Below are 16,176 nucleotides of genomic sequence, written 5' to 3'. Positions count from 1 at the left end.
ATGTGCTGCCTCTGACCCGTTGATCTCCCTGCAGCGGACTTAAGGAAATTGATGCCTGGAGGTAGCCCGTGCACAGGTAAGATCTTGGCTAGTTATTGAGCTGAGAGCTCCATTTGCACACACACTGACTTCAGGCGCCATTTTTTTGAAGCCTGCAGTTTCTGGATGCTGCTCCTGCCTCACAGTGCCCGCAGCGAGGATCTGGGACACCTGTTGCATCGCCCTACTCCAGCACTGCCCCTGCCTCCTGTGACCCTGCTCCACCATGGCTGGCGCCCCCTCCAGTAAAACACCACCGGATTATAGGACAGACCCCATATCCCACACCCCCCCCTTTTTTTTTCTTTCTAAATTTGGGGTGCAGCTTATAAAATGAAAAGTACGGTATATAATTTTCTTTGTCGCTCCATTGGGAGACCCAGACAATTGGGTGTATAGCTTCTGCCTCCGGAGGCCACACAAAGTAATACACTTTAAAAAGTGTAACCCCTCCCCTCTGCCTATACACCCTCCCGTGGATCACGGGCTCCTCAGTTAGTTTTATGCTTTGTGTGGAAGGAGGCACACATCCACTCGTGCATTCTCATACTTAGTTATGTCGGTTGGAAGAAAAGAGGGCCCCCATGGGGCCCCCGGCATGTTCCCTTCTCACCCCACTACGTCGGCGGTGTTGTTAAGGTTGAAGTACCCATTCCGGGTACAGAGGCTGGAGCCACATGCCGTCTCCTTCACCATCCCTTATGCGGCTCTGGGAGAAGTGGGATCCTAAGCGGTCATCCATTTGCTGGGACCGTGCTCCATCCGCAGCCCCTGTGGGAACGTGCCGGACCGGAGCCTCTTCAACCTCAGGGACCGGGCCCTGCAACTCAGTTCGTGTCATTGCCTTTCGGCTTGGCGACTGCCCCACGGGTTTTCACCAAAGTCATGGCATCCGTTGTGGCGGTCCTGCATTCTCAGGGCCACTCGGTGATTCCCTACTTGGACGATCTCCTAGTCAGGGCCCCGTCTCGGGTGGCGTGTCAACAAAGTCTATCCGTCGCTCTGGCGACTCTCCAGCGGTTCGGGTGGATCATCAACTTCCCGAAATCTAAGTTGACACCGACCCAATCACTGACGTACCTTGGGATGGATGCCACCATGAGACAGGCCAGGAAGCCTACGTCCGCCAAGATCTATTACAGGTCTTGGCAAATCTTCCTATCCTGGTGCGCTAATAACGGTTTTCCTCCATGGCCGTTTGCCTTACCCACTTTTCTTTCATTCCTTCAATATGGAATGGACAAGGGTTTGTCACTCGGCTCTCTCAAGGGCCAAGTATCGGCGCTCTCCGTGTTTTTTCAAAAGCGTCTAGCCAGGCTTCCGCAGGTCCGAACGTTCCTGCAGGGAGTTTGCCACATAGTCCCACCTTACAAGCGTCCGCTGGAACCCTGGGATCTTAACAGGGTTCTAACGGCTCTTCAGAAACCACCTTTCGAGACGCTGCGGGATGTCTCTCTATCACGTCTTTCGCAGAAGGTGGCCTTCCTAGTGGCAGTCACATCACTTCGGAGAGTGTCTGAGCTCGCAGCGTTGTCATGCAAAGCCCCCTTCCTGGTGTTTCACCAGAATAAGGTGGTTCTGCGTCCGGTCCCGGAATTTCTCCCTAAGGTGGTATCCCCTTTTCATCTCAATCAGGATATCTCCTTGCCTTCATTTTGCCCTAATCCAATTCACCAGTGTGAAAAGGATTTGCACTCTTTGGATCTTGTGAGAGCACTCCGGCTCTACATGTCTCGCACGGCGCCCCTGCGTCGTTCAGATGCGCTCTTTGTCCTTGTCGCTGGCCAGCGTAAGGGCTCGCAGGCTTCCAAGTCAACCTTGGCTCGGTGGATCAAGGAACCGATTCTCGAAGCCTACCGTTCTTCTGGGCTTCCGCTTCCTTCAGGGCTGAAAGCCCATTCTACCAGAGCCGTGGGTGCGTCCTGGGCATTGCGGCACCGGGCAACGGCTCAGCAGGTGTGTCAGGCAGCTACGTGGTCTAGTCTGCACACTTTCACGAAACACTATCAAGTGCATACCTATGCTTCGGCAGACGCCAGTCTAGGTAGGCGAGTCCTTCAGGCGGCGGTTGCCCACCTGTAAGAGGGGGCCGTTTTTCGGCTCTTTTTATTGAGGTATTCTTTTACCCACCCAGGGACTGCTCTTGGACGTCCCAATTGTCTTTGTCTCCCAATGGAGCGACAAAGAAGAAGGGAATTTTGTTTACTTACCGTAAATTCCTTTTCTTCTAGCTCCTATTGGGAGACCCAGCACCCGCCCCTGTTCCCTTCGGGCTGGTTGTTCTTTTGTGTACACATGTTGTTCATGTTGAATTGTTCTTTTGGTTCATGGTTTTCAGTTCTCCGAACATCCTTCGGATTGAATTTACCCTAGACCAATTTATAAGTTTTCTCCTTCCTGTTTTGCACCAAAACTGAGGAGCCCGTGATCCACGGGAGGGTGTATAGGCACAGGGGAGGGGTTACACTTTTGAAAGTGTAATACTTTGTGTGGCCTCCGGAGGCAGAAGCTATACACCCAATTGTCTGGGTCTCCCAATAGGAGCTAGAAGAAAAGGAATTTACGGTAAGTAAACAAAATTCCCTTCTTTTCCTACACCTCATACTTTGTGTATTTATGACTTATTGTATGCTTATTCACAGATCAAGGTGTTCAAGCTTCACGGCCAAGAGCTACGGTATATACTTATTTTTTTGTGTAGATGTTGTATGAGGCATCTGTTCTATATATGGTTTGGTTTGTGTGTGTATTTAAATATAGATAGAGATATTGAAAAATGAATCTTTTCTATTACAGGGTCCAAATTCTTCCTCTTCTCCTGCAGCACCTAAAGACATGAAGAATAAGGCTGTGCTGTGCAAGCCACTGTCTATGACCAAGGCCACCTACTGTAAACCTCACATGCAGGCCAAGTCTTGCCAGACAGGTATTCTAATTTATGCAATATTTCCTTTTTTAATAAGGATGGTAGAATACAGCAGGTGAACCGCTGACATCTAAGCAGACAATGTTTCACCGTATGTTATAAGATTTCACTTGCCAATGTTAGTAATTATGGATGATCGAATACTTCGATTATTCAGCTTTGAATATTTCTTCGGCGCTCCATTGGGAGACCCAGACGATTGGGTGTATAGCACTGCCTCCGGAGGCCACACAAAGCAATTACACTAAAAAGTGTAAGGCCCCTCCCCTTCTGGCTATACACCCCCAGTGGGATCACTGGCTCACCAGTTTTCTGCTTTGTGCGAAGGAGGTCAGACATCCACGCATAGCTCCACTGTTTAGTCAGCAGTAGCTGCTGACTATATCGGATGGAAGAAAAGAGGGCCCATATGGGGCCCCCAGCATGCTCCCTTCTTACCCCACTTGTGGTTTGTAAGGTTGAGGTACCTATTGCTGGTACGGAGGCTGGAGCCCACATGCTGTTTTCCTTCCCCATCCCCCTGAGGGGCTCTGAGGAAGTGGGATCTTACCGGCCACCAAGCCCTGAGGCCGGGCTCCATCCACAGACCCATAGAACCTGCTGGATGTGGAGCGGGAGTGCCGTTCAGGGACAAGGCCCTGCAACTTTCAGGTACTCTGTGTCCCCGTATGACAGGCCACGCACATCCCAGACTTGCTGGGTGTGCTAGTGCGCCGGGGACTGTAGCGCTGTGCGCTGGGCTTATAGTCCCCGCAGATTACTGGGGGACTTTATGTGTGTGGATCGCCGCGCCGACCGCCCCTGGAGCGGCGGCGCAGCTGCGACTTGTAGTGCGCCGGGGACGCGCCGACCGCGCTTTTACGGCGGCGGCGCTTCTAAATTTAGTTCCTGGTTTGTTCTGCGGCCTAGCTCCGCTTCGTTAACGCCCCCCACCCTGTCAATCAGGGTAGGGGAGAGACGTTGTTCAATCGGCAGCGCCGAGGGCTGGAGCACGATTTACATGCTCCAGCCCTCTCACTGAGCACAGTAGGACACAGGCTTCGCGCTTTTTCTCTGTGCACGCCCTAGGCCCGCCCCCAGGCTTGCAGCTCCCCAGGACGCCGGCAGCCATTATACACATGCAGTCTGGCTGGAGAACGGACGCAGGCTCTGGGGGACCCAGGCTAGGGATTTCTGGCGACCACACACCCGCGCTAAGCGGGCGGTAAGCAGCACATACGTGCGGCCCCACTAGTGCCACAGTGTTATATTTGTGTACTGTTTTTTCGCTGTACCAGATATATTTATATATATATATACTGCACTGTTTGGTCGCTTCTTGGCTGTATACCCTATATTACTCTGGGGAGACAACAACATGTCATCCACAAAACGCAAGGGTGCCAAGGCAAGGGCTGCTTACACTGCTTGTACAGCATGTGGGGCTAATCTACCAGCAGGCTCCAACGACTCTCATTGTGTGCAATGTTCAGTCCCAGTGGCACTTCGTCAGCCAGAGCCTATGGTGGTGGTAGCCCAGGCAGAGTCGCCTGCGAACCCTGCCCCGGTGACGGGGTCAGAATTTGCAGTTTTTGCTGATAAAATGTCTGTGACTATGGCAAAAATCCTGGAAACCTTGCAGTCCAGGCCAGTTGCTCAGACCATGGACACCGCTGTGTCTATGTTCCCCGGCCCCCCTCAGCTGGAATTAATCCGTAATTCAAGGGGGTCCCAGGCATCACAGGCTGAGGGCTCTGACTCCGATGACAGTCCCAGTCCGCCTAAGCGAGCTCGCTGGGAGAGACCCTCCACGTCATCACGCGGATCAGGGTCTCAGCGAGAAGGGTCTCTATATGATGACTCAGAGGTGGGTGATCAGGAGTCTTGTCCTGACGCCGCACTCAATTTGGATACGCCAGATGGTGACGCCATGGTAAATGACCTTATAGCGGCCATCAATAGGCTGTTGGATATTTCTCCCCCAGCCCCTTCTGCAGAGGAGGCAGCTGCACAGCAGGAGAAATTCCATTTCCTGTATCCCAAGCGTAAATTGAGTACTTTTCTGGACCACTCTGACTTCAGAGAATCCATCCAGAAACACAATACTTATCCGGACAAGCGTTTTTCTAAACGCCTTAAGGATACACGTTATCCTTTTCCCCCTGACGTGGTCAAACGCTGGACCCAGTGTCCAAAAGTGGACCCTCCAATATCCAGGCTTGCAGCTAGATCCATAGTTGCAGTGGAGGATGGGGCTTCACTTAAAGATGCCAATGACAGACAGATGGACCTTTGGTTGAAATCTGTCTATGAAGCTATCGGCGCGTCGTTTGCTCCAGCATTCGCGGCCGTGTGGGCGCTCCAAGCTATTTCAGCTGGTCTGGCACAGGTGGACTCTCTCATACGTCCAGCAGTGCCGCAAAGTGGCGTCCCTAACTACACAAATGTCTGCGTTTGCGACCTACGCTATCAATGCGGTACTGGACTCTACGAGCCGTACCTCAATGGCATCCGCCAACTCTGTAGTTTTGCGCAGAGCCTTGTGGTTAAAAGAATGGAAAGCAGATTCTGCTTCTAAAAAATGTTTAACCAGCTTGCCATTATCTGGAGACAGACTGTTTGGTGAGCAATTGGCGGAAATCATTAAACAGTCCAAAGGTAAGGACTCCTCGGTCGGTGGCAGGCTCTCCCGCTTTTGCGACATTTGGCTGCCACAGGTCAAAGACCGGTGGGTAACAGACATTTTGTCTCACGGGTACAGGATAGAGTTCAGTTCTCGTCCTCCGCCTCGGTTCTTCAGAACTTCCCCACATCCCGACCGAGCAGATGCCCTTCTGCAGGCGGTGAATTCTCTAAGAGCAGAAGGAGTGGTGGTCCCTGTTCCTCTTCAGGAACGAGGTCAAGGTTTTTACTCCAATCTCTTTGGGGTGCCAAAAAAGGACGGCTCATTCCGTCCTGTTCTGGACCTAAAACTGCTCAACAAGCATGTGAACGCCAGGCGGTTCCGGATGGAATCCCTCCGCTCAGTCATTGCCTCAATGTCTCAAGGAGATTTCCTAGCATCAATAGACATCAAGGATGCTTATCTCCACGTGCCGATTGCTACAGAGCACCAACGCTTTCTACGCTTCGTGATAGGAGACGACCATCTTCAGTTCGTAGCTCTGCCATTTGGTCTGGCGACAGCCCCACGGGTGTTCACCAAGATCATGGCGGCAGTGGTAGCAGTCTTGCACTCTCAAGGACACTCTGTGATCCCTTACTTGGACGATCTACTGGTCAAGGCACCCTCTCAAGAGGCATGCCAACTCAGCTTGACTGTTGCACTGGAGACTCTCCAGACGTTCGGGTGGATCATCAACTTCTCAAAGTCAAATCTGTCACCGACCCAATCACTAACGTATCTTGGCATGGAGTTTCATACTCTCTCAGCGATAGTGAAGCTTCCGCTGGACAAGCAGCGGTCTCTACAGACTGGGGTGCAGGCTCTCCTTCAAAGTCAGTCGCACTCCTTAAGACGCCTCATGCACTTCCTCGGAAAGATGGTGGCGGCAATGGAGGCAGTCCCGTTTGCGCAGTTTCATCTGCGCCCACTTCAATGGGACATTCTCCGCCAATGGGACGGGAAGTCAACATCCCTGGACAGGAAAGTCTCCCTTTCCCAGACGGCCAAGGACTCTCTGCAGTGGTGGCTTCTTCCCACCTCATTATCACAGGGAAGATCCTTCCTACCACCGTCTTGGGCGGTGGTCACGACAGACGCGAGTCTGTCAGGGTGGGGAGCAGTTTTTCTCCACCACAGGGCTCAGGGTACGTGGACTCAGCAGGAGTCCACCCTTCAGATCAATGTTCTGGAAATCAGAGCAGTGTATCTTGCCCTACTAGCCTTCCAGCAGTGGCTGGAAGGAAGGCAGATCCGAATTCAGTCGGACAACTCCACAGCGGTGGCATACATCAACCACCAAGGGGGGACACGCAGTCTGCAAGCCTTCCAGGAAGTCCGGCGGATTCTGATGTGGGTGGAAGCCACGGCCTCCACCATATCCGCAGTTCACATCCCCGGCGTAGAAAACTGGGAAGCAGACTTCCTCAGTCGCCAGGGCATGGACGCAGGGGAATGGTCCCTTCACCCAGACGTGTTTCAGGAAATCTGTCGCCGATGGGGAAGGCCGGACGTCGACCTAATGGCGTCCCGGCACAACAACAAGGTCCCAACCTTCATGGCACGGTCTCGCGATCAAAGAGCGCTGGCGGCAGACGCCCTAGTGCAAGATTGGTCGCAGTTCCGGCTCCCTTATGTGTTTCCACCTCTGGCACTCTTGCCCAGAGTGCTACGCAAGATCAGATCCGATTGCAGCCGCGTCATACTCGTCGCCCCAGACTGGCCGAGGAGGGCGTGGTATCCGGATCTGTGGCAGCTCACGGTCGACCAACCGTGGGCACTACCAGACCGACCAGACTTACTGTCCCAAGGGCCGTTTTTCCATCGGAATTCTGCGGCCCTGAACCTGACTGTGTGGCCATTGAGTCCTGGATCCTAGCGTCTTCAGGATTATCCCAAGGGGTCGTTGCCACCATGAGACAGGCTAGGAAGCCCACGTCCGCTAAGATCTACCACAGAACGTGGAGGATATTCTTATCCTGGTGCTCTGCTCAGGGAGTGTCTCCCTGGCCATTTGCATTGCCTACCTTTCTTTCTTTCCTGCAATCTGGGTTAGAAAAAGGTTTGTCGCTCGGCTCCCTTAAAGGTCAGGTCTCGGCGCTATCCGTCTTTTTTCAGAGGCGTTTGGCACGCCTTCCTAAGGTGCGCACGTTCCTACAGGGGGTTTGCCATATCGTACCCCCGTACAAGCGGCCGTTAGATCCATGGGATCTGAACAGGGTACTAGTTGCCCTCCAGAAGCCGCCCTTCGAGCCTCTGAGGGAGGTTTCGCTTTCTAGACTATCACAGAAAGTGGCTTTTCTGGTAGCGATCACATCTCTTCGGAGAGTGTCTGAGCTGGCAGCGCTGTCATCCAAGGCTCCCTTCCTGGTCTTCCACCAGGACAAGGTAGTGCTGCGCCCCATTCAGGAGTTTCTCCCGAAGGTGGTATCCTCTTTTCATCTTAATCAGGATATCTCTTTGCCTTCGTTTTGTCCTCATGCAGTTCATCAGTATGAGAAGAATTTACATTTGTTAGATCTGGTGAGAGCACTCAGAATCTACATTTCCCGCACGGCGCCCTTGCGCCGTTCGGATGCACTCTTCGTCCTTGTCGCTGGTAAGCGCAAAGGGTCGCAGGCTTCTAAGGCCACCCTGGCTCGATGGATCAAAGAACCAATTCTTGAAGCCTACCGTTCTGCTGGGCTTACGGTTCCATCAGGGCTGAAGGCCCATTCTACCAGAGCCGTGGGTGCGTCCTGGGCATTGCGACACCAGGCTACGGCTCAACAGGTGTGCCAGGCAGCTACCTGGTCGAGTCTGCACACTTTCACCAAACATTATCAGGTGCATACCTATGCTTCGGCGGACGCCAGCCTAGGTAGAAGAGTCCTGCAGGCGGCAGTTGCCTCCCTATAGGGGAGGGCTGTCTTGCAGCTCTAACATGAGGTATTCTTTACCCACCCAGGGACAGCTTTTGGACGTCCCAATCGTCTGGGTCTCCCAATGGAGCGCCGAAGAAGAAGGGAATTTTGTTACTTACCGTAAATTCCTTTTCTTCTAGCTCCTATTGGGAGACCCAGCACCCGCCCTGTTGTCCTTCGGGATTTTTGGTTTGTTTGCGGGTACACATGTTGTTCATGTTGAACGGTTTTCAGTTCTCCGATGTTACTCGGAGTGAATTTGTTTAAACCAGTTATTGGCTTTCCTCCTTCTTGCTTTTGCACTAAAACTGGTGAGCCAGTGATCCCACTGGGGGTGTATAGCCAGAAGGGGAGGGGCCTTACACTTTTTAGTGTAATTGCTTTGTGTGGCCTCCGGAGGCAGTGCTATACACCCAATCGTCTGGGTCTCCCAATAGGAGCTAGAAGAAAAGGAATTTACGGTAAGTAACAAAATTCCCTTCTTTCCGAACACCTCGCCGCTATTCAACTATTCGCGAATATTTGATGCGCAATGTAAGTCTATGGGAATCCCGAATAACAACTATTCGGGCTTCCCATAGACTTACATTGTGCATCGAATAGTCGAGTAGCGTCGAGGTGTTCGGAAAATATTCGCGAAGCTGAATAATCGAAGTATTCGATCATCCCTATTAGTAATCTTACCTAACTGGTGTTAGCCAGTGTGTGCAGACCTTAGTCACCCGGTGTGCCGCCATTCGGTGCTTTTGTGAGGTGCTGTATTTGTACCTCAGAGTGCCTAAACTCTAGAGAAGCGCACGTCTGTCAGGGGTTGTAGATTGCCCTATGCCGTACTTACTTCACTTTATTAGGCATCCGCATTTTCTTTTTTTGTGGTTTATATCCTCCCAGTGATAAGTACTTATGTTTGAAGTCTCTTATCTTGTGTAATGTGAAAAACGTCTTTAAGGTTTTTTTTTCTTTTGTTACTTTTCCTAGATCAAGAGTCAGATTCAAACGATTCTAATACAAAGTACGTTCCAGTGCCTATTCCTGTCCCTGTATATATCCCGGTGCCTATGAATCTCTACAGTCAAAAAGTACCAGCCCCAGCTCCATTACCTGTTCCAGTAAGTAAAGGGGGTGCAAATTGGTCATCGTATTGTATCACATTCACGTTACCAAGAAGTCTGATCCTTATTTTAAAAATGCTAAATTATGCTTCATGTATATGTCAGGTCCCAGTCCCGGTTCTGGTGCCTGCCGATTTAGACAAAATAAAGGAACTACATGAAGAGCTTTGCTGTAAAGACGTAGAATTGAAGGTACAAGATGATTTAAAGTCTGAAGATGATTTAAAGTCTGAAGATGATTTAAAGTCTGAAGATGATTTAAAGTCTGAAGATGATTTAAAGTCTGAAGATGATTTAAAGTCTGATGATTTAAAGTCTGAAGATGATTTAAAGTCTGAAGATTTAAAGTCTGAAGATTTAAAGTTTGAAGATGATTTAAAGCCTAAAGACGTTTTAAAGTCTGAAGACGTTAAAGGGGAAGAATCGGATGACTCCATATCACTGATAGAAGATGTTTCCGAGGACAAGAAGATAAAGGATGAATCCCGACTGGACTGTGAAGTGTTAAAGGAGGAAGCCTGGCACAAGCTAATTAAAGATGAAGAAAAACTGGAGACAGATTCGCTAAAAGAAGATGATGATGATGATGATGTAGAAGAAATTAAAGATGACGACGACACAAAGGAAGATGCGAAAGAGGAGATTGATGAAGAGGATTTTCTGCTGATTGACAGCCCATTGCAGTCTATAGGATCTTCTGATGTGGTGGAAACTACTATTACTGATGATAAGCTAGAAGGTGGCACAGGTATGTTATGGGGGGTTTTTTGTTTGTGTTTTTTTTTTTTTTTTGCATAAGTAGAGAATTTTTATGTAGTATATTCTGAGTTCATCCTTTTTATTTTTTTTTATTTTCAGATGAAGATAGCCTCCATACAGATGTGTCTACAAACTGCACCCCAGAGAGTCCGGCGGGCCTGTCAGATTTGCCATATGAGCCAGAACTTGATCTTGAAACAGACTTCCCAAGGGGTAAGGTGCAATTTGACCAATACTTTTGTATCGCCTGTATAATGCAGGTTGAGATTGCTTTCTATGTACTGCATCCAATATTCATGTTCGGATTATTCGTAACGAATCACAAAGTACTATTCCGGTATTCGTCACGAATAACAAACCTAATGGAAATTAATTGGTAACCTGAGTGTTTTTCTTGTCATGATGAATATTGGAATACTACTCTGTAAGCATTATCCGAACACGAATAGTTAGGCTATGTGCGCACGTTGCGTATTTACATGCAGTTACGCTGCGATCTGCACCGCAGCGTAACTGCATGCGTCATGCTTCCCCAGCATAATCTATGAAGATTGTGCAGGAGCCGTGCGCACGTGACGTATTAGAGCGCAGCGCTTCGGCTGCTGCCCGAAGCGCGCGTTCTAAGAAGTGACGTCATTTCTTTTGTGCGTATTGGTTGTAATCTCGGTCTCTCTCTCTGTCTATCTGTCGGTCTCTGTGTCTCTCTGTCGGTCGGTCTATCCCTCTCCCCCCTCTCTCATACTTACCGATCAGCTGCACGGCTGTCACACTGCTCCGGCGGCTTCTCCTGCTTTTGAAAATGCTGGCCGCCCATTATTCAATCTCGTATTCCCTGCTTCCCCCGCCCACCAGCGCCTATGATTGGTTGCAGTCAGACACGCCCCCATGCTGACTGACAGCTGTCTCACTGCAACCAATCACAGCCGCCGGTGGGCGGGTCTATGTAGTGCAGTAAAATAAATAATTTAAAAAACTGGCGTGCGGTCCCCCCTAATTTTGATACCAGCCAGGGTAAAGCCACACGGCTGAAGGCTGGTATTCTCAGGATGGGGAGCCCCACGTTATGGGGCGCTCCCCAGCGTAGAATATCAGCCAGCAGCCGCCCGGAATTGCCGCATGGATTAGATGCGATAGTCCCGGGACTGTACCCGGCTCATCCAGAACTGCCCTGGTGCGGTGGCAATCTGGGTAATAAGGAGTTAATGGCAGCAGCCCATAGCTGCCACTAAGTCCTAGTTAATCGTTGCAGGCGTCTATGAGATACCCCCAATGATTAACTTGGTGAAAGTAAATAAACACATACACCCGAAAACTCCTTTATTTAAAATAAAAGACAAAAACCACCCTCTTTCACCACTTTATTAAAATCCCCAAACACACCTCCAGGTCCGGCGTAATCCACGAGGTCCCGCGACACATCCAGCTCTGCTACATGAAGCTGACAGGAGCGGCAGTAGAACACCGCCGCTCCTGTCTGCTCCATGCAGCAACTGAAGTGAGTCGCGCTGTCAGCGGGGACGTCACTGAGGTAATGCCGGTGTGTGTGCGGTGATGATGAGGCCTGTAGTGTTGGGTTGTGTGCGGGGATGTCGGAGGGAATGTCGGGATGTGTGCGGGGATGTAGGCGGTAATGTCAGGATGTGTGTGGGAATGTTGTGATGTGTGCGGTGACGTCGGCGGTAATGTCGGGATGTGTGCGGGTACGTCTCTCAGGTTAACCTGAGTGACGGCACCGGTGATCGAGCGGCTCACTGCAGTCACTCAGATTTGCGGTCACAGGTGAGTCCTTCACCTGTGACCGCAAATCAAGCCACGGCACACGGACAGAGCCACGCGATCACAATGAAGTCGGGTGAAGTTCACCCGAGTTCATTCTTATCGCGCGGCTGTCTCCCGCAGCCAGCCATGTGCTCTTTTTGACATTCTGGTCCCAGTCTGCTCTGCTGCAAGTCTAATGGGATGCAGCAGAGCCGAGTGCGACCGCACTGTCAAAAATGTGCGCTCTGGATGCTTTTCCCATGGCAGAGCAAGCATCCAGAACGCATGAATTCTGCAGGAATGTGCGCACGTTGCGTTCTGCTGAATGCGTCTCAGAACGCAGCTTTTTGGCTGCGTTCTGAGACGCACATGCAGTGACTATTTCTTCATCGTTCCTATGGGAGACCCAGACCATGGATGTATAGCTTCTGCCTCCGGAGGACACACAAAGTACTACACTAAAAGTGTAGCTCCTCCCTCCGAGCATATACACCCCCCCGGATGACAAATCCAACCAGTTCAATGCTTTGTGTTCAGGAGGTCACACACACATGCATTCTCTTTTTGATTTTTGATTTCAAAGATTTGGAAGAAAAGCGGGTCCAATCTGGACTCCCGGCATGTCCCTTCTCACCCCACTGTGTCGGCGGTGCTGTTAAGGTTGATTTCAGGGCTGGAGCCCTTTCATGCCGCGCTCCTTCACCATCCCCTGAGGCTCTGGCTTGAAGTGGGAGCCATCACGGTTCTCACTGCTTTGCAGGAGACCGGTCTCCATCCGCAGCTTTTTCAGGATCCTGCCGGACGGAGCGATCACCCCCCAGGGACCTGGCACCTGCGTCTCACAAGCTAAGTACTGAGACGTTATTACCACAGAAAGTGGTCTTTCCAGGGGTCCCTTGTACTCTATTTGTGGGGGAGAGTGTGTTATATGACTGTGTTAACATTTCCGGCCGGTTCTCCAGTTTTCACTGGAGAACCGCGCCGATGGTGCCTGCACGCTGGCCGCATGTTTAAATCTAGGCCCCGGCTTCGCCTGAGGCCTAGTTTCGATTTCACTGCCCCTGCATGTCAGTCATGCAGAGGGACAGTGTGGCTCCGCCCAGCGGCTATTCAGCACAGGGAACGGACACTCCTCACTGAGGAAAGCTTCCCTCCCCTGTATACCTCATTGGCCCTCCGGATCCAGCTCTGAGTAGGCCCCGCCCCCTCTCCTCGCTCACGGCGCCATTTTCTCAGCGTTCTCAATGTCTGCATAACCATATTGTGACAAATGGGGGCCTGGGCTGGGGGATCTGGAGGGCACAGAGGAGATTTCTTAGCAAGATGTCCCTATGTTAAACGGTCTGGCAAGCCACAACCTCCGGTTGTGCTGCTGCTTATATACTCTGTTTATATACTCTGCTGGGGGTCATTCTGGGAGCCCCCACTTCTGCAGCATGTCTCACATCAGAGCAAAGCTGCAAGGCTGTTCTTATTATGCACTGCATGTAGACTCGTACTGTCTGTACCGAGCACATAACCACATTGTGATGCCTGCTCTAACATAGTGGTGCTTCAGCCTGGAGGCTCACCCCCAGTGGTCCCTCCGGCTGCTCCGGCTCCGGTGGCTGAACCCCCGGCTTGGGTAGAATCCCTCTCTCCAGGGGACAGCTGTCCCGGACACTGCTGAGCATGCATCAGCCCCCTTCCCAGGGCGCTTCTGCTGCTACGGCTCGCTCAGCAAAGCTCACAGAGGATTCCTCATCTGGTCTCAGACCCCGTCCTCCTAAAATGGAGACGCAGGGTCCCCTTTCCTTCCTCGCCCCGCGGCTCTGGTTCACGAGCCGACTCGCAGGACAAGGAGGATGCCTTTACTGGGGGCTCGGACGCTTCTCCATGTACCCCATTGATCTGTCCGAAAGTGACGCAGATGCTAATGATTTGATTGCGTCCATTATATTTGTACTGGACCTCAATCCGCCTGTATCAGGGGAGCTCCCCTCTCTGGCAGAAAAGCATCAGTATACCTTGCCTAAGAAAACAAGGAGTGTGTTCCTTATCCACTCCAGTTTTCAGGCCACTGTGACCAAGCCCAGAGCCTGTCCTGACAGACGCTTCCCAAAGCGTGGTTCTGATGACTGTTTCCCCCTTCCACCAGTGGTGGTCAAGGAGTGGGCTCATTCACCAAGGGTGGACCCTCCGGTGTCTAGACTTTCAGCCCGGACAGTTGTATCAGTGGCTGACGGCACCTCTCTAAGGATCCCACTGTCCGCCAGGTTGTCCTTCTGGCCAAATCTATATATGAGGCGGCAGGGGCCTCGTTCTCCCCATCTTTTGCAGCAGTGCGGGCTCTCAAAGCCATCTCTGCTTCTCTGGAGGAGATGCATTCCCTCACCAGGGTTTTTATGCCCGAAATGGTTTCCTTAACTTCTAGGCTTCAGCTTTTTCATCCTATGCCATGTCTGCCATGCTACTTCCCTCGCTATCCGCAGGCTCCTGTGGCTTCGAGAGTGGAAGGCAGATGTTTCTTAAGAAGTTCCTTGCTGGACTCCCTTTCTGGGACCAGTCTATTCGGTGAATAACTGGATGAAATTATTAAGGAAGCTTTTGGCAGGAAGAGTACTTCCATGCCACAAACCCAGGAAACCTGTCCAGGGCAGGAACCAGTCGAGGTTTCGTTCCTTTCGTTCCTCTAACTGGTCGTCCTCTAAGCCCTCGGCCTCGTCCACTAACTCAGCCAAGGTCCGTAAACCAACTGGCGCATGAAGCCGCGTCCTCAGAAGTCCGCAGGAGCTGCTGCCACCAAGGCAGCCTCCTCTTGATTATCTGGCCGCGCCAGTAACGTCCTTGGTCGGTGGCAGGCTCTCCCTCTTGGGCGACGTGTGGTTTCAACATGTCTTCGATCAGTGGGTGTGGGTTACCATCTCCCACGGCTACAGAATAGAATTCTATCCAGCCCGCCAAACAGATTTTTTCTGTCAACTCCCCCCTGCTCCAAGGCCGCCGCCTTCTCACAGGCCGTGGCATTCTTGCAGGCCAATGGAGTAATTGTACCAGTTCCCGACTGGGAACGGTTCTGAGATTTCTACTCAAATCTCTTCCTAGTCCCCGAAAAGGACGGTACTTTCCGACCTGGATCTCAAGCTTCTCAACAAGCATGTTCAGGTGCGGCTTTTTTGCATGGAATCTCTGCGATCAGTCAATGACCCAAGGAGATTTCTTAGCATCCATCGACATCAGAGATGTCTATCTGCATGTGCCAATCGCAGTTTCACACCAGCGTTGGCTACGTTTTGTAATCGGAGAGGAACATTTCCAATTCGTGGCTCTCCCCTTCGGGTTAGCCACGGCCCCTCGTGTATTTGCCAAGGTCATGGCAGCAGTGGTTGCGGTTCTGCACCTCCAGGGGTTGGTAGTGATTCCTTACCTGGACGACCTTCTAGTCAAGGCTTCATCCAGTGCAGACTGTCAGCGGAGTGTCTCGCTCACTCTCAGCGGAGTGTCTCGCTCACTCTCAGCGGAGTGTCTCGCTCACTCTCAGCGGAGTGTCTCGCTCACTCTCAGCGGAGTGTCTCGCTCACTCTCAGCGGAGTGTCTCGCTCACTCTCAGCGGAGTGTCTCGCTCACTCTCAGCGGAGTGTCTCGCTCACTCTCAGCGGAGTGTCTCGCTCACTCTCAGCGGAGTGTCTCGCTCACTCTCAGCGGAGTGTCTCGCTCACTCTCAGCGGAGTGTCTCGCTCACTCTCAGCGGAGTGTCTCGCTCACTCTCAGCGGAGTGTCTCGCTCACTCTCAGCGGAGTGTCTCGCTCACTCTCAGCGGAGTGTCTCGCTCACTCTCAGCGGAGTGTCTCGCTCACTCTCAGCGGAGTGTCTCGCTCACTCTCAGCGGAGTGTCTCGCTCACTCTCAGCGGAGTGTCTCGCTCACTCTCAGCGGAGTGTCTCGCTCACTCTCAGCGGAGTGTCTCGCTCACTCTCAGCGGAGTGTCTCGCTCACTCTCAGCGGAGTGTCTCGCTCACTCTCAGCAGAGTGTCTCGCTCACTCTCAGCGGAGTGTCTCG

The 16,176-nt window shown here is 51.8% G+C and overlaps 1 protein-coding gene across 1 annotated transcript in view; it reads left to right on the top strand.

Moving 5' to 3' along the window:
* ZMYM2 (zinc finger MYM-type containing 2) overlaps positions 1–16,176 on the top strand; it is a 241,936-nt gene that overhangs the window by 144,969 nt on the left and 80,791 nt on the right. Inside the window, exons 12-16 of the mRNA XM_075337404.1 lie at positions 2,682–2,716; positions 2,836–2,965; positions 9,488–9,618; positions 9,727–10,369; positions 10,480–10,593. Of these exons, the coding sequence (XP_075193519.1) occupies positions 2,682–2,716; positions 2,836–2,965; positions 9,488–9,618; positions 9,727–10,369; positions 10,480–10,593 (1,053 nt within the window). The remainder of the gene's footprint in view (positions 1–2,681; positions 2,717–2,835; positions 2,966–9,487; positions 9,619–9,726; positions 10,370–10,479; positions 10,594–16,176) is intronic.

The sequence above is a fragment of the Anomaloglossus baeobatrachus genome, chromosome 2 (genome assembly GCF_048569485.1).
Source record: "Anomaloglossus baeobatrachus isolate aAnoBae1 chromosome 2, aAnoBae1.hap1, whole genome shotgun sequence".
Taxonomy (NCBI): Eukaryota; Metazoa; Chordata; class Amphibia; order Anura; family Aromobatidae; genus Anomaloglossus; species Anomaloglossus baeobatrachus.
Note: the sequence above shows the minus strand (reverse complement) of the source record. Positions and strands in the feature narration are given on the sequence as shown.